This window comes from Pelophylax lessonae (assembly GCF_965119305.1).
Source record: "Pelophylax lessonae genome assembly, chromosome: 2".
In the NCBI taxonomy this organism is placed as follows: domain Eukaryota; kingdom Metazoa; phylum Chordata; class Amphibia; order Anura; family Ranidae; genus Pelophylax; species Pelophylax lessonae.
The window spans coordinates 322,088,819-322,114,375 of NC_138769.1; the positions used below are offsets into that span (position 1 = coordinate 322,088,819).

Consider the following 25,557-nt stretch of genomic DNA (forward strand, 5'->3'; position numbering starts at 1 on the left):
AGTTGACCAGTGAACATAAGGAACATTTGCGAGTTTGGCACTTTTTTTTTAATCCTTCAATTGGCGTCCACTTTGGCTTCAAGGACCATTTAGCAACTTTGACTAGGAGCTTTACACTGACGCTGCAGGCTCCACTGGCTACGGAGTCTTCTTAGGCGGCAGGTGGAGTGGGGAACATTGGCCAGAGAGGTTGAGGGAGGCTGGTTTCTTGAAGAATCTGGTTCTTCTAAAATGATTCCCAGTTCTTGTACTGGTGTAAATTTGGGGGGACTATTTTCGCAACAGGAAAGTCTGCCTGCACTGTGACAACTTGGGGGTGGTACCGGTTATCAACCATCTTTCTGTGTCTTCTACACCTGTGTTTATTCTGTTATGTCATCTGGTCCTCCGTTACCAATACCTAATGTGGTATTGTATACTGTGCACCTGCCAGGGACTACTTACACATTTGCAGATGCTTTGTCTCGGTTTCAGCTGGATAAATTCCGAGAGTTGGCACCAGGAGCAGAGCAACACGGAGTTCCTTGTCGGCGGAAGCTGTGGCAAGTTGCTTTGGAGTCCCCGCAGGCTTAATCAAGAATTCATCGAAAGGATCTATGTGGGCAGCTTATTCAAAAGTCTGGCAGGAATGGAGAAATCTGCTGCAGCAAGCCGGTGTCGACTTGGTCAGTTTGAAAGTGCGGAATGTTTTACTGCATTTTATCTGCTTAAATTTTGAACAAGGGATAATGGTTTCGGCCATGAATCAGAAGTTGTCGGGTTTACCCTTTTTATTTACTTTAGTGGGTATCCCTGATTTCACAAAGGACTTCATGGTAAAACAGGCTTTGAGAGGTCACCTTCCATATGTTGCAGGAGATGCTGGTTCAGGTTAATACTGTATGTTCCTCCCCATACCAGGTGTTTTTGTTCAAGACAGCATTCATACTGGCATTTTTTGGAGCACTACAGATCAGGTTGGAAAAAGTGTGTATTTGAGACTGTACCATGTTCTGGGCTCTCCCATTTGTCTGGTTTCTGTTGTCGAGGAATTGTTACAGTACTGGCCAAGGCAGGTAGGATCTTTTCTTATGCATCAGGATGGTTCGTCCCTGTCCGTTTTTCAGTTTGGTTCTATTTTTAGGGGGTGCCTATCCGCAGCGGGTTACTCTGCCAAAGGTTATTCTTCTCATTCATTCTGCATTGGGGGGCCACCATGGCTGCCAGCTGTGGTTTGGAGGAAGTGGTGGTGAAGCACATTGGCAGGTGGGAGTCTAAAAGGTTCAGAATTCATGTTCGCCCCCATTTGATTAAGGACGGACTTGCTCGTTAGGTTTGATTGTTTCTTGTCTGTGATTTGTATGTGTAGTTAAAACCAGTTTTGTTTCCTCTATGCTTTTTTTCCATGTTTTCTTTTTCAGATACTGCTGCATGCCTCGTGTGGGTTTTAGGCCACTCTTTTGTTTTTTTGGGGGGCTAAGCAGGCAGATGTGCCACCTAATGGAGCTAAGTTGGGCGTTCCTTTTTTGGCTGCTTTTCAGGTGAATGGGTGTTCTGGGATTATTATGGTGCCGAGTTTTTCTAGGGTTGCATTATTTTGCCCGGCTTGATAGGGCATCTGATGTTTTGCTGGTAGTAATGACCTAGGAGTGAGATCCAAACGCCATCTTATATGGGACATCAATTTTGATTTTTTTGGTTGCCTGCGGACTTTCCTGGGATGGTAGTAGTATGGTCAGAGATTGTCGACCGCTCCTCATGCCGTTTTGCTCCTTCAGTTGCCAAACTGAACAATGCGCGCATCAAAGTTAATAAGAAGGTTGGGTGTTTGGTTGTGGGGAATGGTGGTTTTGTGGTCAGGCACCAAGAGTTAGAGATGTATACCTGGTGGTATCTGGAGAGCAATGGCGTTCCCCTGAATGCCATTGGAACTGATTTGTGGTTCCTGGGCCTACAGGAGGGGGTACAGAGAGCTCTGCGTTTTTTGGAGGGGCTCTCAGGTGTACGGCTTTACACCTGTGAGCGGGGTGGTTGGGTTCTTCTGAGGCATTCAGATTTTCAATAGTTCATTGTATGGACCCATCTAAGGTATGGAGTCCTCTGTGGTATCCCAGTTAATGATGTGTTAACTGGGGAAGTCGTAAATAAAAAGTATCTGCGAAAAGTAGGTTGTCGGGGTAGCGTGGCTGTGGAGCTTTTTGTAGTCACGCAAATAAAAAAACGTATTTGGTTAGTTATGCCTCCAAAGACTGGCAACCTGGATGTTATTTATTATTATGGTTTCCGTTTTAAGGAATATTCAAATTTAGTTCATGTTAATAAATGGCCACCGTGGTCAAATTTTCTACAGTGTGTTCTCAATATTGGGTTAAAATTAATTATGTTGAGGGGTATTAGTGGTACCTTAGATAAGAGGATGAACATCTGTGGTACTCTAGTCAAGAGAAGCTCGAAGCAAAAAAAATAAATAAGCAGAGGGCTACATGACAGAAAAGAAAATCTTCTGCCTATACAACCACTTTAAGAGCAGGTTCACACTTGTGTACGTAAAAAATGAGGGTAGAAGCTCAGATGCATTCACCTGCTTCTATGCGTTTCATGTGCATTAGTGAAAAAATAAAGGTGCGCTGATAAACGTGCGTAAAGCTGCTACCAAGATATATGTGTGATGTAAATGTAAAAAAGGTTGGTGCGCTAAACTTGTATTCCACAAATATATAAACAATGCATACAATTGTAAATAAAGTGAAAAAATTAAAAGTCCATTCTCTTGTGACAACGTGCAAATGAATAAACTTTGAAGTGACTTGAAACGAATTGTGATTCCTGTAACTCGATAAATTGTGTATGACCACCACGTGAAACGATCCCCACCACCGACAAGCTGTTCTTCTTACCAGATAGACAGATATATACGTGAGTGGATGGATGATACAGCTACTCACTCCCCATGCAGCTTCACCCAAGGTGTGTGTGTAAGCCGCTTACCAGATATCAATGTGGTTGAGCATGGGAATAAACATCTCATCTCTTCAGAATCGAGGCTGTCTGTTGGTGTGGCGATCCCAATACAAAGTATAGTGTCTCCTTGTGACTCCGCAACGAATATTACCTCCTCTGCTGCCACTTCCAACAATGTCTCCTCTATACTTCCTCCCGGGAGGAAGTATAGAGGAGACATTGTTGGAAGTGGCAGCAGAGGAGGTAATATTCGTTGCGGAGTCACAAGGAGACACTATACTTTGTATTGGGATCGCCACACCAACAGACAGCCTCGATTCTGAAGAGATGAGATGTTTATTCCCATGCTCAACCACATTGATATCTGGTAAGCGGCTTACACACACACCTTGGGTGAAGCTGCATGGGGAGTGAGTAGCTGTATCATCCATCCACTCACGTATATATCTGTCTATCTGGTAAGAAGAACAGCTTGTCGGTGGTGGGGATCGTTTCACGTGGTGGTCATACACAATTTATCGAGTTACAGGAATCACAATTCGTTTCAAGTCACTTCAAAGTTTATTCATTTGCACGTTGTCACAAGAGAATGGACTTTTAATTTTTTCACTTTATTTACAATTGTATGCATTGTTTATATATTTGTGGAATACAAGTTTAGCGCACCAACCTTTTTTACAGTTTCATGTGCATTACCTGCAGTTTTATGTGGGTTTGTTATTTATCACGCTGTGCTGAGATTTCTCATGTGAGTTTTCAGGAAACCAGGAAGTTACTGTACAGGCCAATCATCTGCCAGTCATCATTTTTTTTAAATTGCCTGCTGTTTTGGTTTACACCCTGGTCACACCAAACGTGACATTGAAATCATGCTACTTCACTTGACGTAGCACGATTTCAAAGTAGCATTTGAGTGCTACTTCAGCTGCGACTTGGAAGACATCTGTGCGACTTCATGCACAGATGTCTATGTAAGTCGCACCTGAACATACAAAAAGTAGTGCAGAAACTACTTTCAAAATTGGTGCAACTTGTCATGTCAATGATCAAATCGCATAACAAGTCGCACTGGTGTGATGAGGGGCTTATGGTGTGTTTTTGCTGTGCTCAACTGCTTTGATTTATGAAAAATTGCAGGCATGTTGCAGTTTTCTGCACCACTCTGCCCTGCAGTCGACAGCTGTGTTAACCACTTGCCGACCGCCGCAAGTACATATACTGCGGCAGTCAGCCCCGTGCAGGCAAATTGACGTATCCCTATTTCGCTCGCTCCCGCCGCTCTGGGGCGCGCTCCCGCATGCCCGCGGTCCCGCTAATGACCTGATTGGGTTCAGAACCGATCAGTCATCAGGTCCAGGCCAATGATTTTTGGCCTGGACCTGTTGATCGGTCCGGCCCAATCAGATACTGTTCTGTGCCTGTGTAATGTAAACACAGGCACAGAAAAGACCCGCTCTCCCCTCCCATGATCCTTTTTGGATTCATCGAGAGGAGAGAGCAGATCTAAACTGTGAGTACTGCACCAAGCACACCCGCACACACTTAGATAGGCACATTTAACCCCCGATTGCCCCCCAGTTAACCTCTACACCCCCTGTCACAACACACACTGTATACTGTATATAGCATTTTCCTATATACCAGTATAAGTGTGACTTGTGACCAGGTTTAGCGCTTGCGGCCGTTCCTTTTACACTTAGGATACCAGCCACCCCCCCCATAAATATTTAACCCCCTGATCCCCCCCTGATCACCCCCAGTTAACGCCTTCCCCCCTGTCACATTGCACACTAATAAACAAGTAATATAGTGTTTTACTGTATTTTCTATTAGTGTGATTGTGACTTGAGTTAGCGCTAACGAGTTAGTTTCTGTCCCAAGGAGGTTTAGGGTCCCCGCCATCCCCCCAATAAAGATTTAACCCCCTGATCCCCCCTGATCACCCCTACACCCCTTGTCACAACACACACTGTATACAGTATATAGCATTTTCTTATATACCCGTATAAGTGTGACTTGTGACCAGGTTTAGCGCTTGCCGCGTTCCTTTTATACTTAGGATACCCGCCACCCCCCAATAAAGATTTAACCCCCTGATCACCCCCAGTTAACCCCTTCCCCCCTGTCACATTGCACACTAATACACATGTAATATAGTGTTTTACTGTATTTTGTATTAGTGTGATTGTGACTTTCTGTCCCAATGAGGTTTAGCGCAGATCCCTGGCGCATAGTTAGAAATAATGCCTTGATTACCACACACACACACACACACACACACATACACTTCCATTACTAGTATAGTGTTTGAACAGATCAATATCTGATCTGATCAGAACTATACTAGCGTCCCCATAGTTTAGGGTTCCCAAAACGCGGTGTTTGCACGATCAGCACTGATTCCTGCCAGCACCTGCTTTTACCCCTCTGCCCAGCCCACCCCACCCAGACAAGTGTAGTAATCAATAGATTACTGTCACTTACAAAAAACACAAAACGCACAAAATTGCTGTGTTAGCAGAGTCAGGCCTGATCCCTGCTAGCATTAGCAGTTTTTTTTTTCGTAGCGGTTGAAATAGTCCTTGACAACCAGGTGCTTTTTTTACCTGTAAATCACACTACTGTACCAGTAAATTTAGTTACTAAAATGACCAAACGTTGGTACAGTAGTGCAGAGGCTTACAGTATACTGACCATGTCAGATGAGAGCGATGGGGAAGCCTCACTGGCAGAGCGATGGGGAAGCCTCACTGGCAGAATCAGGGTCAGTATACGAACCTGAACAGAGCAGCAGCTCCCTGACAGATAGCTCCGACGACGGATGGGTCCCTGTTAGAATCAGGCGTACCCGACCCCATTCTGGAGTTGCTGAGGTGCAGAGATCGCAGCGTGCTCGTATGGAACAGAGTGTCGGTACTTGCGCTGCTCATCCTTCTGGTGGCCTGGCAAGCGCCAGCGGCCTAGTACACCCTTGACCTAGTACAACCAGCACTGCAGTAACACTTGGTGACGTGGCGAGTCCCATAAGTGCAGTTCAAGCTGGTGCGGTGACTAGCACAAGAAGTGGCCTGCAGCCACCGCGTATTCGAAAACAGGCCCGTAGAGCCCATAGTGCCCTCCCTGATGTGCTGGCATATCCCAATTGGCAACCCACTGATACTACAGCGCCAGTACTTCCCCCATTCACTGCCCAACCTGGAATCCACGTGGAAACAGACAATTTTACGCCCCTGAATTTTTATGAGCTGTTCTTAACGGAAGATCGTTTCAGATCTATTGTGGATCAAACAAATTTATACGCACGCCGAACAAGTTGTCTGTGTTGACGAGTCCCTGATTAAGTTTACTGGCCGCCTTGCTATGAAACAGTACCTCCCCAGCAAGTGTGCCAGATACGGGGTCAAGCTGTATAAGCTCTGTGACAGGGCCACAGGCTATACAGTTAGTTTCCGGGTCTATGAGGGAAAAGATAGCACTGTGGAGCCCCCCAACTGCCCAGACTACATAGGGAGCAGTGGCAAGATAGTTTGGGACTTGGTGTCACCCTTATCTGGAAAGGAGTACCATTTGTACGTGGACAACTTTTACACAAGCGTGCCACTATTTAGTCACCTGCTCGAATTACAAATTGGCACATGTGGCACCGTGCGACCTAATCGCCGGGGCTTCCCCCAACGGCTTGTAAATTCCCGTCTTAGTCGGGGGGAGAGAGCCTGCTTGAAAACAGACAGATTTCTTGCAGTGAAGTGGAGGGATACATGGGATGTTTTCGTTCTGTCCTCCATTCACCCAGACACGACGATCCAAATTCCTACGGCTACTGGCGTTATGGAGAAACCCCTCTGTGTCCACGACTATAACCTTAGTATGGGAGGGGTGGACCTTAACGACCATCTTTTGTCGCCTATTTAGTTGCCTGTAAAGCCAGACGCTGGTACAAAAAAGTGTCTGTTTATTTATTCCAATTGGCTCGGCTGAACGCCTTTGTCCTATACAGGGCGTCAGGAAGAACCAGATCCTTCCTAGAATTCCAGGAAGCGATCATGAATGCCTACCTGTACCCAGGAGGTGTTCCTGTCCAACTTCCCCTTCCAGATGCAGTGAGCCGGCTGCATCTGAGGCATTTTTCACATGTCCTCCCGAGTGCCCCTACCCAAAGACGCCCCCAAAGAAGATGTCGTGTCTGTCGCAGGTGCGGATTTAGGCGTGACACCCAGTATTATTTTCCCAGATGTCCTGAACAACCTGGTCTCTGCATCAGGGAATGTTTTGAGCGCTACCACACACTAGTAGAGTATTAGTGTAGGGCACAGCACGACATAGTGTAGGGCACACAAACACAGGGTCTCGAAAGATGTTCGATGGCTATTGACATTTTGAGAGACCCAAGCTGGAAAATTGCAGTTCACAGAAAAAACACTGTTAAAAAAATAAATAAAAAAGCCAAAAACAGTTGTCGTGTCAGTTATTTTTATGTTCTTCTACTCTTCCTACTGTACTTTTACTGTACTTTGTTTTTCATTCTTTTGTTAACCTGTTTCTCTTGCAGGTACCCGTCAGCTGCCACACTGATTTTATATATTCTGACACAAACAGTGTTTGCGCTCAGCATATATGGATACCTCTGATGGCAGCAGCTGTGGTAGGCGGATTTCACCACTGCAGTTAAAATACCTTTAGGTATACGTGGAATATTGTCATGTATACCCACCATTAAATCAGTGAGTTTGGTTGTTGGGCGGTTAATGGTGTGTAATACTACACAATATTGCTGTGATGATTTCTGTTAGGTTCTCTCATTTTTTTTCGTGCAGCCCACAGGCTCCATGAAAAAAAAAAAAAACCTATTCTATATGCCAAACAAGGACCAGCAATGTACTGGTACGTTGCTGGACTATGAGTGGTTATACCAGGCTGATGCCTGCAGATTTAGGCATCACCTTGGTATCGTTTTTTACAGCCAGCGGTCGGCTTACATGTAAAAGCAATCCTAGCGGATAATTGGCCGATAGACTGCTTTTACATGCAGTGGGAGTGGACTCCACCCCCCGCGGTTTTTCTCAGGTTCTCCTGTCCCACCGGTTAACCTGAGAGTGCAGCCGGTGGTTCAATTATCTAACCATAGAACTGATTGGAGATGAGAATGGCTCCAATCATCTCTATGGCCTAAGATACCGAAAGCTACAAGCATTTCATGACTTCTGTTTTGCCAGAAATAAACAGCGCCATTGGGAAAGCATCTTATCACACCAATTTTGGTGTGGTCAGATGTGTTAAGGTCAGAGGAGAGATCTAGAGTCTAAAAGACCGCAATTTAAAAAAAAAAAAGAGTACCTGTCACTACAGATTGCTATCATAGGGGATATTTAAATTCACTGTGATAACAATGAATAAAATGATAAAAAAAAAAAAAAAAAATGAAAGGAAAGGTGTCAAAATAACATAAAAAAGCAAAATAAATAAAAAAAAAATCAAGCCCCCCCCCCTGTCCCCCCGTGCTTGCGCGCAAAGGCGCACGCAAGCGTTGGTCTAGTGTCATATGTAAACCGCAATTGCAGCATGCATGTGAGGTATCGCCGCGAACGCCAGGTTGAGGGCAGTAATTCCTGTAGTAGACCTCCTCTGTAAGTCTAAAGTGGTAATCTGTAAAGACTTTTAAAATGTACATAGTTTGTTGCCGCTGCACAGGCGTGCGCAAATTTTAAAGCATGTCATGTTTGGTATCTATGTACTCAGCATAAGATCATCTTTTAAATTTTACCAAACAATTTGGAATTATATAGTGTATTTGTGCATTAAATTAAAAAAAATTATTTTTTTTCGCAGAAATTGCGTTTGGAAAATCTGTGCACAAATACAGTGTGACAAAAAAATTTGCAACATCCACCATTTTGTTCTATAGGGCCTCTGCTTTAAAGAAATATATAATGTTTGGGGGTTCAAAGTAATTTTCTAGTAAAAAAAAAAAATATTTTTTCATGTAAACAAAAAGTCACAGAAAAGGCTTGGTTTTCAAGTTGTTAGAAGAGTGGGTGATGTGTGGCTAAGATTGAGCATAAAATGCATTGACAGTTCAAACACCCCCCACATTTTTGAAAAGTAGACACCCAAAGCTATTTGCTGAGAGGCATATTGAGTCCATGTAGAATTTTATATTTTGTCCTCAGTTTCGGGAAGGTGACAATTTGTTTTTTTTTTTGTTTTTTTTTTACACAAAGTTGTCACTAAATGATATATTGCTCACGCAGGCCATGGGTATATGTGAAATGACACCCCAAAATACATTCTGCTGCTTCTCCTGAGTACAGGGATACCACATGTGTGAGACTTTTTGGGAGCCTAGCCGTGTATGGGGACCCCAAAAAACCAATTCCCACCTTCAGGTTTTCTAATGGCGTAAAATTGCTTATTTTTACCTCTGCACTACCTGTCACAGTTTCAGAGGCCCTGAAATTTAAAGATAGCACAAAACCTCCCCAAATGACCCCATTTTGCAAAGTAGACACTCTAAGCTATTTGCTAAGAGGCATGGTGAGTCCATGGAATATTTTATATTTTGCCACAAGTTTCGGGAAAATTATTATTATTATTATTTTTTTTTTTTTACACAAAGTTGTCACTAAATGCTCACACATGCCATGGGTATATGTGGAATGACACCCTGAAATACATTCTGCTGCTTCTCCTGAGTACAGGGATACCCCATGTGTGAGACTTTTTGGCAGTCTAGCCGCGTACAGGACGGACCCTGAAAACCTATCCCCCACCTTCAGGCTTTCTAAGGGCGTAAATTGTTGATTTCACTCCTTACTACCTATCACACTTTTGAAGGCCATGAAATGCCAACATGGCACAAACCCCCCCAAATTACCCCATTTTGCAAAGTAGACACTCCAAGCTATTTGCTGAGAGGCATGGTGAGTATTTTGCAGCTCTCATTTTTTTTGGAAAATGAAGAAAACAGAAAAATGTATTTTTTTTTTCCTCTTTTTTTTTTCATTTCTAAAACTTTGTGACAAAAAAGGAGATCTGCAAAACACTCAACATGCCTCTCTGCAAATAGCTTAGGGTGTCTACTTTCCGAAAAGGGGTCATTTTGGGGGGGGGGGGGTTTGTGCTGTCTTGGCATTTCATGGCCTCCGAAACTGTGATAGGTAGTCATGAGTGAAATCAACAATTTACGCCCGTGGAAAGCCTGAAAGTGGTGATTGATTTTCGGGGTCCTGTACTTGGCTAGACTGCAAAAAAGTCTCACACATTTTGTATCCCTGTACTCGGGAGAAGCAGCAGAATCTATTTTGTGGTGTAATTTCACATATACCCATGGCATGTGTGAGCAATATATCATTTAGTGACAACTTTGTGTAAAAAAAACAAAACAAAAAAAAAAAATAATATATTTCCCGGAACTTGTGGCAAAATATAAAATATTCCATGGACTCACCATGCCTCTTACCAAACAGCTTGGGGTGTCTACTTTGCAAAATGTGGTCATTTGGGGGGGTTTTGTGCTATCTTGAAATTTTAGGCCCTCCGAAACTGTGACAGGTAGTGCAGAGGTGAAATGCACAATTTACGCCATTAGAAAACCTGAAAGTGGTGCTTGCTTTTCGGGGTCCCGTACACAGCTAGGCTCCCAATAAGTCTCACACATGTGGTATCCCTGTACTCAGGAGAAGCAGCAGAATGTATTTTGGGGTGTCATTCCACATTTACCCATGGCATGTGTGAGCAATTTATCTTTTAAGCCCCGTACACACGTACCGATCGTCGGCCGACGGAACGTCCTACAAATGTTCGCGGCTGGTGTGTTTGTTGTTTGTCTGTTGAAAAGTGCTCCAAACTTGCCCAGGACATTTGTCTTCCGACAGAAAATGACGTCACTACGTTCCACGCACGTTCGCCGCTACAAAAGAGGAAGTGAGTGTTTGGCCGTGACCCTTCTGGGCATCTCGCGCTGATTTCGGTAGCATTTGTTTGGTTGACGACATTTCGCTATTTTCCGAGACATCGTTCGAGAATTTATTATGGCGACCGTGAATTCGTCCGTTGCTGTCGTTAGTGTTGGAGTTTTGGCTCTGAGACGACGTACGAGCAATAGGAAGAAGAAGCGGACCTCCTGGACGAAAAATTGGTTGCTTAACCGTGATCAATTTTCTCATATGTCCTTGCTGAGGGAGCTCCAGGAAAATAATCCTGATGACTTCAGGAATTATTTGAGGATGACGGATCCCATCTTTTACCGTCTTCTTGCCCTGGTGTCCCCCTATATTCTGAAGCAGGATACTTGTATGCGGCTTGCAATTACTCCTGAGCAAAGGTTAATTGCGACGTTGAGGTATCTTGCAACAGGGAGAAGCCTGCAGGATCTGAAGTTCACCACAGGCATCTCCCCCCAAGCACTGGGAGTCATCATCCCTGAGACCTGCTCTGCCATCATCAAGGTCTTGCAGAAGGACTATATCAAGGTATGTTTGATTTTTTACATTACATGTATTACTAGTTTCACCCGAATTATGATGTTTTTGGATGTACAGCAATTGACACAGGCCATTATTTGTAAACTACCCTCTGTCCGCATGCACATAGTAGTAAAGATGTAGATTATCTTTAACCATTTGTAAAATTACCCACTAACCACCCCACCATTCTCTCCTATGTGTCCCTAAACGCATTGCCTGTTAACAGTATTTTGAATTTGGGTCATTTTATTGCTTTCCCTCAAACAATTATTCCTTGGCCAATGTTTTAGTACCTAGTTAATGATTTATCTAAAATACATCAGTCCATCCATTCCCACCTATGATTCTGTATGTTTATGTAATGATGTTAAAACCTTCACTGACCACAAGCCCTAATTGATGTATAAATGCCCAGTTTTACTTACCCATCCCCCCACCCACATGCTAAATCTCAAAGTCAGCATATACCAAAGCTCAAGTTCAGAGGTCTTCAAACTATGGCCCACCAGTTGTTCACGAACTTCAATTTCCATCATGCCTAGTCATGTCTGTGAATGTCAGAGAATTACAAGGCCTCATGGGATGTGTAGTTCTGCAACAGCTGGAGGGCCGTAGTTTGTAAATCTCAGCTCTAGCTGGTGAGTATAATGGGCCATACACACTAGAAGATTGTCAGAACAATTTATCCTTCCGATTTACCAAAACCAAATAATATGAGGTCCAACAAACACTTTCAAATCCTATGCAATCTGGTAGGCCCTTGCACTACATAGAAAAGTTAAATCTGCACGAAAAAGTCTTCAGAGAATCTTCTAGTGTGTATGGCCCTTTACAATATAAGAACAATAGGAGGTTGAAAATAAATGTATGTAGATGTTACATCCCCATATCCAAACCTTTGCCTTCCTGTTGTATATTTTTTTAGCAAGTTGCATAAGCATTTAACAGACAACTGTGTGTGTAATTAATAATGTGATGTGCTCAAGCACTAATTATTTTTTTTTTTTTTTTTTTTATTTTTTCCCCACAGTTTCCTTCAAACGCAGAGCAATGGCTGGAGATTTCTGATCAATTTCTGGAGAAGTGGAATTTTCCCAATTGTGGGGGTGCTATTGATGGGAAGCACGTCCGCATTGTCCCCCCTCCGAATTCCGGCACATTTTATTATAATTATAAAGGTTTTTTTAGTATAGTCATGCTAGCCATAGTTAATGCAAACTATGAGTTTATTTTTTTGGATATTGGCAAAAATGGCCGCAATTCGGATGGGGGAGTTATTGATCAGACGGAGTTCGCTCGTCGTCTAAAGAACGGCACTCTGAACCTGCCATCCAGGGAGCAAACTGTTGAGGGTATGAGCTTTGTGTTTATCGCAGATGAGGCTTTTGCGCTTGGGGAGCATCTCATGAAGCCCTACCCTCAGAGGAACCTCACCCCAGACCAAAGGATTTACAACTACCGGTTGTCCAGAGCTCGCAGAGTTGTGGAGAATGCCTTCGGGATAATGGCCAACCGGTTCCGGATATTCCTGACGTCCATAAACCTGGCACTGTACAAAGTGGATAATGTGGTCTTGTGTTGCTGCATTTTGCACAACTTCCTACGCAGGAATGCACAAAATTATGTCTTGCAGCAACTGGATACTGACCCTGCTATGCCAGGTACAAGTGGAGAGGCCCAACCTTCTAACCAAGTGGAGTCCATGCCGTCAATGGAAGTTGGACGGTCAGCATTGGCATCACACAGGGCCCGTCAGATCCGCCAGGAATATCTGGACTATTTCGTGGGGAGAGGAGCTGTGTCCTGGCAGCAATCACTGTCACAAACACATTAATCTTGTTAAAGATTGGACACACAAGATAAATGTCAGAGATATCTTATTTTTCAACACATTAAACAAAAATTGCAATGATTCTGTATTGTGGATTATAATCATTTGGGCACATATGCCAAACACAATTATTTGGGTTAATCATGTGTTATATATGTGTGACTTTGGAAGGGTTAATACATTCATCAGTGTGTTTCTTGACTGTAGTCTCTCACCAGCTGATCCAAAGTGATGATGGCCATGTGTTATTTTTTAGCCAGTGGTGTAAATACAAGGGCCTTCTGCACCCCACAAAATGTACACAAACCCTGTCACATTGAGAACTAGGTCACACCCAAGGTTCATCTAATGTCACCTTATATTGGTGTTCATTGTCCAGAAGTTGCCCATACTATATATTTCAGATAATACATTAGGGTATTAACAAAGTACCTACACCTGTTATGTTGTGTTCATTTATGACATCCTTCTCACTGCCCACCAATGTTAGGATATGTCAGTGTTATGTGAAACTTGATCATTGTTCATCTCAAAGTGTTATATATATATAGGTAATGGAAAGTGAACTAGAGCAACGAACAAGCAATACACTATAGATTACACTGATCTCCCTACACTGATTGCTACTGGCAATATCAATGCCATATTGAATCCTAGGACTGCTAGTACCTTGAGTGTTGAGTCACACTTATGCGATGCGGGAAGTCTGCGACTTTGCAGCCTTCCAGCATTGCATAAGGGTGACCCGCCACTTACTTTTTCCACAGGATTGTATTCCACAAGTGTTAAGCACTGTGCGATCCAATCCAGATACATCAGAAATAAAGGGTCATGTGCGACTTGTATGCGTGTTCAGTGCGAATGTAGCCATACAAAGTGTATGTCTCAATTCACACTGCACATCTGATGGCATGTAATATCGTAGCGCACTGCTCCTTTATTACATGCGATCAGATGTTCATGCGAAAATCAGCTATACAGTTTGTATGGCTCAATTCGCACTGCACTCGCACAAAAGTCGCACATGATGCATTTATTCAGCCGCATCAGGATAGGATCGCACAGTCGTTCAAACTTGTGTGCTCCGATCCTGTGTGAAATGTCAGATCGCACTGTGATATGCGTTAAAACTGGGGGTATCTTTAACATTTCATTGACACCTCCAGCAACTTGCATATGGCAGTGTCCAAAATGCTTTCATTAACATGTAAATATGTGAATAGGACAGCCATCATACATTTAGTGCTTCTTTACACAGCTTTAGACCTCGACCCCCCAACGAAAGTCTAATAAAGAATTGAACACACATTGTTGAATGTAAAAATGTTTTAGTATCAAACATTCACAGGGTTAGGGTTAGGGTTAGGGTTAGGGTTAGGGTTAGGGTTAGGGTGTTGGAAAGTGCTTTTCCCAAACTTGGGTACACTCTTTAACATCTGAGTGTCATAAAACTGGCCTAAAATATTATATAAAAATGGGAACATCCCAATACAAACTGTAAAAAATTTTAAAATAATTATTTTTAAAATTTGGCAAGCATGTCCACAAAATCACGCATCTTTCCTTGCAATGCCGTTGCAGTCTCTTTTATTTGCTCGAGGTCTGAGCAGCATTGAAGAGCCTCACGGGTCAATTTGGCCAATGTGCAAGTGTGTAATACATGATCTGGAAAATAAAATACAACGGAGTCAATGTGAATCACCTACATGAGGTCATAATATAGAAACATTTGGTGTGCAGGTAATCTTTAAATTCCTCTCGAGTTAATACCTACCCTGTTCTTATGCTCTTTTGCCCTAGGCTCTTCATCTTCCTCCTGACCTCCTCCAATGCTGTTGCTGATGATTCTGCCGGTCTCCTGAGCTTACTATATATTCATTAGGGGTGTGAACGCATGATGACGTCATTGTGAGGGCATGGTTGTAATGTATATATATTAAGATGCAGAGACCAGAGACGGGCAGAATGCACGGCAACAGCATTGGAGGAGGACAGGAGGAAGAAGAAGAGCCTAGGGCAAAAGAGCAGACAACATAAGAGCAGAAGATTGGACAGCAGAAGACTGGAGAGGAGAAGATCCAAAGAGCAGAGTGGAGAAGACCGGATGAAGATCTTTAAGAACATTTCATAAACGTCTCCTGTCGTTATTCACATACACTTCCATTTATGTGGTTAATGTGTAGGGGTACTATGTACCCCATACCCATTCACATAGTGATTGGGGTCTGGGATCTGGGGGCCACCCTTTGTTAAAGGTTGCTTCCAAAGTCCTAGGAACCCCCTGGCCGCATGACCCCCCAAAACCACCAGACAGGGTTGTGGGGATGAGGCTCTTGTCCTCCTCTACATGGGAGTAAGGTGCTTTTGGGTGTGCGGTGCAGAGGCCCCCTGGCCCAAAGCAACAAAACCCCCCCATGTTGAGGGCATGTGTCCTGCTGTGGTCCAGGGGGTGTTTGGTCCGCTTGCTCGTTCTCTTTCCTGGCCTGACAAGCTGCATGCTTGTATAAGGGTCTGGTAGGGGTTTTGGGGGTAACCCACGCTGTCTTTTTGTTGTGGGCATACCCTCAAACTCAATACCACACACAAAAGGCCTGGTTGTGAACTTGGGGGGACACCCACGGTGGGTTCTTCAATTTTTTGGTGTAGTTCCCCCTCAAAAATCTTCACAACGCAAGTGGCCCCGCAAGTCAGAGCATCCTGATCCGACTTACGGTGCGACTTCCATTCAAATAAAGAGGCTCCCATAGGGAACTAGTGTTGTAAATTGGAGGCTAAAAATAACACTGATAAAAATCATTCTGAAAAAACCTACGTGGGCACACAATTGGCTCTTGGACACTTGGTCCTGGTTCCTCCACAGTTTCTGAAGTGGCTTCCACGCTGCTTGCCAAGTTGCCAGGAGATCGGGCTTCTGACCTGGCTGGGGATGCCACATCCTGGCATGATGCAACATCTGCAATGTAAATTTGTAAGGGAATACAAGAATATAAGGTTAAACAATCATTGCAAATACACATATTTCTATGATCCCACTACACAAAAATCTGTGACTACCAACCTTCTTGTTGCTCTGGTGTCTGGTCACTTGTAGGCTCCACCAGGATTATTTCCGGCATAATGTCTTCATCTACATAATACAAAACATTGGCCATATCATAAAAGTCACAAGAGGTACATTTGTTAGGACATGGTGCCCTGCTTGATAGCTCTTTTAGTAACAAATATGAAGACATGTACATGGTTATCTACGAAAAATATGGTACATTAATGTTTGACAGTGCATAGGAACCAATTACCTTTAGTGGAATCTGTGCCACCTTCTGTGCCCATGTCCTCCTCTTCTTCCTCCACTGCAGATGGAGCTGCCAAACCTCTCCTCCTCCTTTCCCACTGTTTGGCACGGAGTTTACGTTTTTCTCCTATTTAAAGGTTTGAATAATAATCTGTGATTAATAGGAATGTTTGCTGAGAAGATTCGTGCAGGAAAGAACGTTCGTTGCAACACAATACATATATTTTTCACTATGGCTTCCTGACTTTTAATGTCATATACTAAAACATCAACAATAGATCGATCAAATCACGACATGACAACTAAAATGAGTAATCTAACTTTTTACATAGACATTATAATCTAGACATGTTAATACAACATACACAAAATTATAAAAAACATATTGCATGATTAAAAAAATAAAGAAAAAATAAAACTTACTTTTTTTCAAAATCCGATGGATTTGGGAAAGCTGATCCTGCTCACGGTGTTTGAGGTCAGACCATCGTTTCCTAATCTGATCTTTCGATCGCTCGACACCGAATTTTCTGACCAAACAGGCCACCACCTTGTCCATGATGCCATCTTTCCTGGCATTGGGCCGCTCGTAATTTGCCAACTTTCCATCGTAATCCATTTTTTCTAAAATGGAGACCATCTCCACCATTTCTGGCTTTGACATGGGTGTAGCCCTTGATTTTCGGGTGGCCCAATCACTTCGGCCTCCACTAATTGAGCTCCCAGATTGTTGAGACATGGTTCCTAATTAAACAATTATTATTCCACTGCCTCAGGTGTGAGTGTCGCATGTAGGCCTGATCTTCGGCACGTACACACCCCTGCACAAGCCCGCCACTGGAGGAGGAGTTGACGCCTGCGCTGTATTTAAAGGACGCCAGATCGTTCGGCCGACGATTCGCTAGCGGACATATCGAGAGTTGGAGCACGATCGAGCGGCGAATCACGACTTTTCCCCACAAACAAAGGTACGACTATTTTAATAGAAAGTGTGTGTTTTGGGCCCTATACAGCTTTTATTAGGAATATCTTTATTATGTGCCAAAATACATGCTATTTTAATATGTTTTGTGTTGTTTTGTGTCTTGCAGGCATATACTGTCCTGCAATATGGTGGACAATTTCACCACCCACAACTTTTTAATAAGTTTTATTGATGAGTTCAGGCAACTGCCGTGTTTGTGGCAAGTGAAGTCCGCGGATTATAAAAATCGAAAACTCCGAAAACAGGCCATGGAACATTTGGTGGCCTTCTACAAGCCCGTCTGTCCTGGGGCAAATTTTGAGTATATACGCAAAAAAATAAACAGTATTCGTACTGCCTACAGGCGGGAGTTAAAAAAAATAGAGGAGTCCACCCAGTCTGGAGCAGGGGCACGGAATGTACATGTACCACGGCTGTGGTACTATGATAACATGCGGTTCCTGGCAGACACCTTGGAATCCAGGCCGTCAATTTCTACACTGCCTTCTACTTCGGCAGAGGGCTCAGTGTCGGTAGATCCAAGCCAGGATGAGGATTTCCTGGAGGAGAGTTTTACTCAGGTATGGCATTTCACAATATATTGTCTGCTAAAATGTAATCATGTAACAAAATTATAAGCTAAACCATAATTGACCCTTTAGGTAAACGGGCATAGCAAGGGGTTGGCATGACAGGCAACCGCCAGGGGCGCAGGCCAAGGGGGGTGGGTCACAAAAACATTGGCATTGTTTTATTGTTTATTTTAACAATCCACTCAGCCTGCACACCCCAGAACCCCCAGTTTGCAGGCGGATTCATGCAGGTGTAAAACATTGAGAGCAGCTTCATGCAGGTGTAAAACATTGAGAGCTGCTTCATGCAGGTGTAAAACATTGAGAGCAGCTGAGCCAAAAGACCAGGAGACTGAGACTGCCTCTCACTGCATCCCCAGCACACCTCCGGTCTTACAAACAGTGCTGCATCCCCAGCACACCTCTGGTCCAAAGAAACACTGCTGTAGCCTCAGCATTCCTCTGGCTCAACCTTTTTTAATACAAAACTAACAGCTCCTGCAAATGATCCATCCATCCTTGCTTCCATGTCTCTGGTCTCTCACTCTGGGTCAGCAAGGCAGGTGGCTTCCTTATTCATGTTTCCCTGCACTGCTTCACCCTCAATGCCCTACATCAAGCCCTCTGCAAGTTCAGGCCCCTCTCTCTCTGCAACCCCCTCCTCTCTCTCTCACACCCCCTCTTTCTCTCCCTCTCTCTATCTCTCAACCCTCTCTTTCTTTTTCACACCTGAGACAATGATTGCCCACTAGAGAGCTCTACACTGGGCAAACAAGGGGCAAATTAGAAACTTTTAATGCCCTTTAATTTTTTTTTGGGGGGGTGGGTTACAGTTTTCCATTGATCTTGGGGGGGGGGGGGGGGTTGTTGCCAAATACAGCTCCTCAACAAGGGCACTGGAGACCCTAGATACGCCACTGTATGTAAAGTCTGCTATTTGTTCACAATAATATAACAAACATGACTTTTTATATACACTATAACATTCTAATCAATTGTTCATTTCATCAACAGGGAAGTGTCACTGAGGAGGAGCCAGGTTGCAGCCAGGAGCCTGGGGAGCCTGCGGAGCCTGAGGAGCCTGCGGAACTATTTCCACCACCACCTCCTCCTGCCAAACGGAGGCAAAAGAGGAAGCACGTGGATGACATCACCGACGAGTTTATCCAGGAGGCCACCATAGCCCTACGTCGGAAACCGGAGGCCAATGAGTCCTTCGGGAATATGACTGCCAAAATCCTGGATAAGGTGGACCTCAGGCAGTGTCAGTATGCCAGAAAAATTATTCTGGATGTGCTGCAAAACGCTGAAAACGGCATACTTAATGAGCACAGCCATGCATGCCAGGAGCACCCGTGCCCTCCACCTCCACCTCCACCTCCACCTCCACAACACCCACCACCTCGCCAAATGCCACATGGCCAGTGGCAATATGGCCAGCAGGATCCAAACCTGCCCTCATGGCAACCTGATTATAGCTATCACCAACTTTAATTTGTGTAACCCCCTATTATTTATTTTACCCCTGTTTGCCAGTTTCTAGTTTAATTTTGTCCAAATGGACCTTTTTTATGTTTATTATACGGAAAGTATTGATGTTTGCTTTGTTTTTTTTTTGCTGAGATCCAAAAAATAAAGAAAATTGAAAATAAAAAATGGCCTATCTGAATTTGTTAACATGTTTAATATTGTACATAACCTGAAAAATATGTTTTAGACATTAATTCATAAAAGAATAAAGGGTCATATCAATAGTTAGATCTTTGGTGTGAAAATACAAAAATAATGGTGAAGAGTTCAAATTATTTAATTCTAAAATTTGATAGAACAGATAGAATAGACAAACATTATCTTCATCATAACAGAACACATGCCTTTTTATTAGAAAAGTATGGCATTATGAGCAGCATCTTCCTTCTTCTCACATTTATCAAGATGAGCATGTGCTCCGCATTTCACCTATTTCTTGGACTTCCGCGAGCCGAAAGTTCTTTCTGAATAAAATGTTGAGTTTACTAGAGAAAATTCTTCCGGGAACTCATTTGGTTTGATCATGCGTGTTGGGATTTGTAGCTGTGTGTCGGCAGAATTGCGTACTGACAGGCGAACAATCGTCCGTTCTGGTGTCGGCATACAAATATTTTCATGTTTGCAAGAAAGACTTTTGTCCGCGGATTGTGCGCAGACATCTGTCGGAGGCACCATACTAACACGCGTACAATCGGCAGATCCTTCGTCCACCGACGTTTGTATGCCGACGATCGGTACGTGTGTACGGGCCTTTAGTGACAACTTTGTGTTAAAAAAAAAAAAATGTAATTTTCCCCAAACTTGTGGCAAAATATAAAAAATTCCCTGGACTCACCATGCCTCTCAGCAAATAGCTTGGGGTGTCTACTTTCCAAAAGTGGTAATTTGGGGGGGGGGGGGGGTTTGTACTGCCCTGCCATTTTAGCACTTCATGAAATGAGATAGGCAGTCAGAAATTAAAGCTGCGTAAATTACAGTATTTACACCATAGTTTGTAGACGGTATAACTTTTGCGCAAACCAATAAAAATATGCTCATTGAGATTTTTTTTTGTCAAAGACATGTAGCTAAATACATTTTGGCCAAAATATATGACATACAGTAAATTGAGTATATTTTTTTTAAAAGACAAAGTTAAAAATGTAATTTTTTCTCAAAATTTTCGCTCTTTTTTTATTAATATCGCAAAAAAATAAAAAGCGCAGAGGTGATCAAATACCACCAAAAGAAAGCTATGTGTGTGGGAAAAAAAGGACGTAAATTTCGTTTGGGTACAGCATTGCATGATCGTGCAATTGTCAGTTAAAGTCACGCAGTGCCAAGTTGAAAAAAGGGCCCTGGTCTTTGAGCAGCCAAATCCTCTGGGGCTTAAGTGGTTAAAGTGTGAACTGAACACGTAGAAAACCAATGTTTTCTGTGTGCCTTTGCGGGGAGCTGTGTTTTTTTTTCTTCACAAAAATAGGCATTAATCAATAGGGCTAGGCAGTGGCGGCTGGTGCTCAACAGGCCGGGGGGGGGGCAGACGGACCACACCATACTCCCCCACCACACCAGCTCCAGTCCGCACTGTCCCCCACCAGCTCCAGCCCGCCGGTCCTCGGTCCCCCACCAGCTCCAGCCCGCACTGTCCCCCACCAGCTCCAGCCCACTGGTCCCCCACCAGCTCCAGCCCGCACTGTCCCCCACCAGCTCCAGCCTGCACTGTCCCCCACCAGCTCCAGCCTGCACTGTCCCCCACCAGCTCCAGCCCGCACTGTCCCCCACCAGCTCCAGCCCGCACTGTCCCCCACCAGCTCCAGCCCGCACTGTCCCTCACCAGCTCCAGCCCGCACTGTCCCCCACCAGCTCCAACCCACACTGTCCCCCACCAGCTCCAACCCGCACTGTCCCCCACCAGCTCCAGCTGCACTGTCCCCCACCAGCTCCAACCCGCACTGTCCCCCACCAGCTCCAACCCGCACTGTCCCCCACCAGCTCCAACCCGCACTGTCCCCCACCAGCTCCAGCCCGCCGGTCCCCGGTCCCCCACCAGCTCAAGCCCGCACTGTCCCCCAACAGTTCCAGCCTGCTGGTCCCCGGTCCCCCACCAGCTCCAACCCACACTGTCCCCCCCCCCCCTCGGTCACTGGCTCACTCACCTTGGGCAGGCAGCGGCTTCCTCCTCAGTTTCCTCCCTCCTCCTCCTCTGCTCCCTGGCCAATAGCATGGCTTTTCCCTTTGGCCAATTGGGAAACGTGTCTCAGGACCCGCATTCCTGATTGGCCAGGAGGAGAATCAGTGTGGCAATAGCGAATATTAATTTGCCATTGTCACACAACTGGGTGGGCTCGGGGCACAGGGCTCTGCGCCCCGAGCCCACCCTTTTTTGGATCCTATTAGATCCTCTGGCTCTAAACCCCATTGGAATCCATGCATCCGGCGCCCTGCATGTAGATTAGGGGCCCGAATGCATGGATAGGGGCAGAGCCCCTGCACCCACAATGCACCAGCCGCCACTGGGGCTAGGTCACTCTCTGCCCCTAGCCTGTGATTAGACAGTAAATATTCAGCATCTGCTCTCTTCTCCGGTCAGCATGTTCCTTTTCAGAAAGTTCAAAAAGCACATGTGATTGTGCCCCCATTGCTGCCCTTTTTTTTTATCTCAGTCTGGGATAATATGAGGCTCGTCAACAGTCTAATTCAGGTGCTTATTTCAATTCAAAATAGGTATGATTTTTTTCCCGAATGCATAACTGATTGATTGTTGTCTTTTAATATCTGCCTGGAGTGGGCCTAAATGCTAATAAAATTTTTCCTTTGCAACACTCCCTGATGGCCTGTAGCTAAAGCTAATAAAAAGCCCTGTATAATAATTATCTTTGGGTAACTTCAGTCTCCTTCTGCAATGCAGGCATTGAGCCACAGCGCAAGGAAGGATTTGTGTGTGGATAGTGCTACTAATTAGTTTCACAGGCACAGGCAGACAATCAATACCACTGCCTGGACATAGATCCTACCTTCCACAGCTGCTTTATCCTTGCACCAGTACCCAGAGGAAGCTAGGAGGAGGTGATGAGGAAAGAGTAACTATCATCTTCCGCTAGCACAGTGCCCAGTGCCTGGGCCTTATCTCTCCAGACTCCAGCATTGCAATGCAACAGGTGTGCCTAAATCTATGCAAATAGGGACCCTGAACATCCACAGTGCTGTTGGGAGGCTTATTGTCATAGGCGTGCGCACACGGTGTGGCAGGTGTGCCTGGACATACCCTAATCACTCTGTGTGGCGCATACTTCCCCTGTTTAGACCCCTGATCTTTCACTAAATAAAAACAAAATTCTCCCTTTTTCCATCAAAAAAATTGTATAAAAAAAAAATAAATAAAAAAAATGTAATTTGTAAAAAATAATAAAACGAAAAACTACTGACACCAATCTCTGACCTTATGACACCATCCACTACTCCACTGACACTGTCCACTGCTCTACTGACACCGTCAGTGTGTATACACATGCACACAAACACATACTGTATGTGTTTTAGCTTTGGGGTGCACGCCCTAAAGAGGAAGTAAACCCTCCTCTGACACTTTTACCTATAGGTACCTATGATAAGGCTTACCTATAGGTACTGTAAATATCTCCTAAACATGTACTGTTTAGGAGATATTTACCTTACATGCAGCCAGTGACGTCACTGGCGCATGCGCTCTGAAGGAACGGCCGCTGGTGCCGTTTCTTCAGAGCCCCGTGCCGTGACTGTCGGCTCCCGCGCACGTGCGCGGGAGTGACATCACCGCGGCTCCGGCCAATCAGATGGCCGGATGCCGCGATCCCGGAAGGCGGGCGACTGGACATGTCGCCCGTCATACATGTAAGCGGGCGGCACGGCGGGGGCTCGTTCTAAGGTAGGTATTTCATAATGAGCTAGTATGCGATGCATACTAGCTCATTATGTGTTTCTCTTACAGGTTGCAAAAAAAAAAAAAAAGTTGTATGGGTTTACAACCTCTTAATGCCATAGGCTGTACACAAATATGCTTATTGTGATAAGTAGGGTGTGATTTGGCACTTTGTGCTGCCTACTGACTTAGGGCTCTTTCACACGGGCGGTCCGATCAGATCCGCCTGTCAGTTTTTTAGGCGGATCTGATCGGATCCTCCATGCAGCTCTATGGGGCAGCGGGTGTCAGCGGAGGTCACCTCCGCTGACACCCGCTGCCATCCGCATCCGATCCTGTGCTGAAATCTGGACGGATGGAAACCCTATTTTTCCATCCGTTCAGTAATCGGAGCGGAGCGGATCTGATGAGAGCGGACAAGCGGTCCGCTCTCCTCCGATCCCCCATAGAGGGCAGCGGGTGCTGAGACACCTCCCTCTCCGCTCTGCAAGCGGAGACGGAGCTGTCATCCGCCCGGCTCAGCGGGGATCGCGGATCGATCCCCGCTGAGCAACACGGATCCGCCTGCGGAGGCGGACCGTGTGAAAGAAGCCTAACTTTTTTTTATAAATGATAACTTTTGTCTTCCTGCAGGTGTACCTTATATCGTCATTCTCTTCTGCCTATATGGATTCCAATAAAAGAATAAATGGTAAGGATGATGGAAAGACAAGTCTAGTACTCCTAAAAACTGTTAGATCTTACTATAAATTGATTGGCTTACTATATATTAATTTTATGATATTCATAGATGGCTCAGAAAACCTCAAATTATTCAAATAGAATTTAGAAATATTAATTTAATACTACAGTATATAAGGCTTTCTTGGTGTTCAAAACCATACATAAAAATAAATAATCAGTGAATTTAGATAGAAATATATTGTTATATACACTACCTGATGATTTTGATACCCAGTCTACAATGAATATTTACCTTCATCCATGGCAGTCAGGCCTACTTGGAAGCAGTATGGACACACACGGTTTTCCTTACACAGTCACCCTATCTGAACACCATGTAATATCTTTAATAACATTTGAAAAGGCAAATATTGTAATATCAAAAATCACTCGCAAGGTTTCTCTAAAAATTTTGGAATAATCTGGAGTCCATGATCCTCTGCTGTTTCCACACAGTGCAGTGTACCTGTGGTTTCTGTGCTGGTTACCTTTGGGTGATTTTGATGCGTTTTCTGAAAGTGCACCAGAAGACCTGCATGCCCTGTCTAACAATTCATGTTAATAAAAACAGAGGATTTAGGCAAACATTTGCAATTACTGTATATGTGGAAGCCACAGTGCAAGGCACCTCTGTATGCTGCGGCCTAAAGTGGTTTTAAAGGCAGAAGGTCTTTTATCTTAATGCATTCTATGCAGTAAAAAAAAAAAAAACTGTGTGCAGTAGCCTCCCTAGTACTTACCTGAGCCCCATCTCGATCCAGCGATGTTGCGCGAGAGCCTCAGCTGTCTGGGACTCTCTCTCCTGATTAGCTAAAACACAGCAGGAGGCGTCATTGCTGTCAATCAAAGTCAGTGAGCCAATGAGGAGAAAGGGGGTGGGACCAAGCCAGGGCTCCGTGTCTGAATGAACACACAGAGGAGCGGCTTGGCTCGGGTGCCCCCATAGTAGGCTGCTTGCTATGGGGGCACTCGGCAGGAGGGAGGGGCCAGGAGCGCCAACGAAGAACCCAAGAAAAGGAGGATGTGGGCTGCTCTGTGCAACACCACTGCACAAAGCAAGGAAGTATGACATGTTTGTTATTTAAGAATAATATCATTATAACTCTATATTTGATTGTCGCCAAGTTGGAGCATTTATAGCAGTGGAGTACACTTAGTTCTGCACTCCTGTGACCAGTTTTTAGCCGACAGCGGGCTAAAATGGCAGAGACAGCATCGGACTGATGCTACATCCACACAGGTGAGTATGACTGTTTTTTTTTCCCTCAAACTTTTCTTTTAGATGCAGTTTGCCTGAATGGAAGTAGTTGTAAAGTCAGAAGGTTTTTTTTATCTTAATGCATTCTATGAATTAAGATAAAAA

At 44.5% G+C, this 25,557-nt stretch overlaps 1 protein-coding gene across 1 annotated transcript in view; it reads left to right on the plus strand.

The window, feature by feature from the left end:
* Positions 1–1,195: 1,195 nt before the first annotated feature.
* Positions 1,196–25,557, plus strand: part of LOC309548096 (uncharacterized protein) — a gene marked incomplete at both ends in the record, with an annotated part of 28,306 nt that continues 3,944 nt past the window's right edge. Inside the window, 3 exons of the mRNA XM_082248061.1 lie at positions 1,196–1,245; positions 1,401–1,419; positions 12,433–13,063. Of these exons, the coding sequence (XP_082104187.1) occupies positions 1,196–1,245; positions 1,401–1,419; positions 12,433–13,063 (700 nt within the window). The remainder of the gene's footprint in view (positions 1,246–1,400; positions 1,420–12,432; positions 13,064–25,557) is intronic.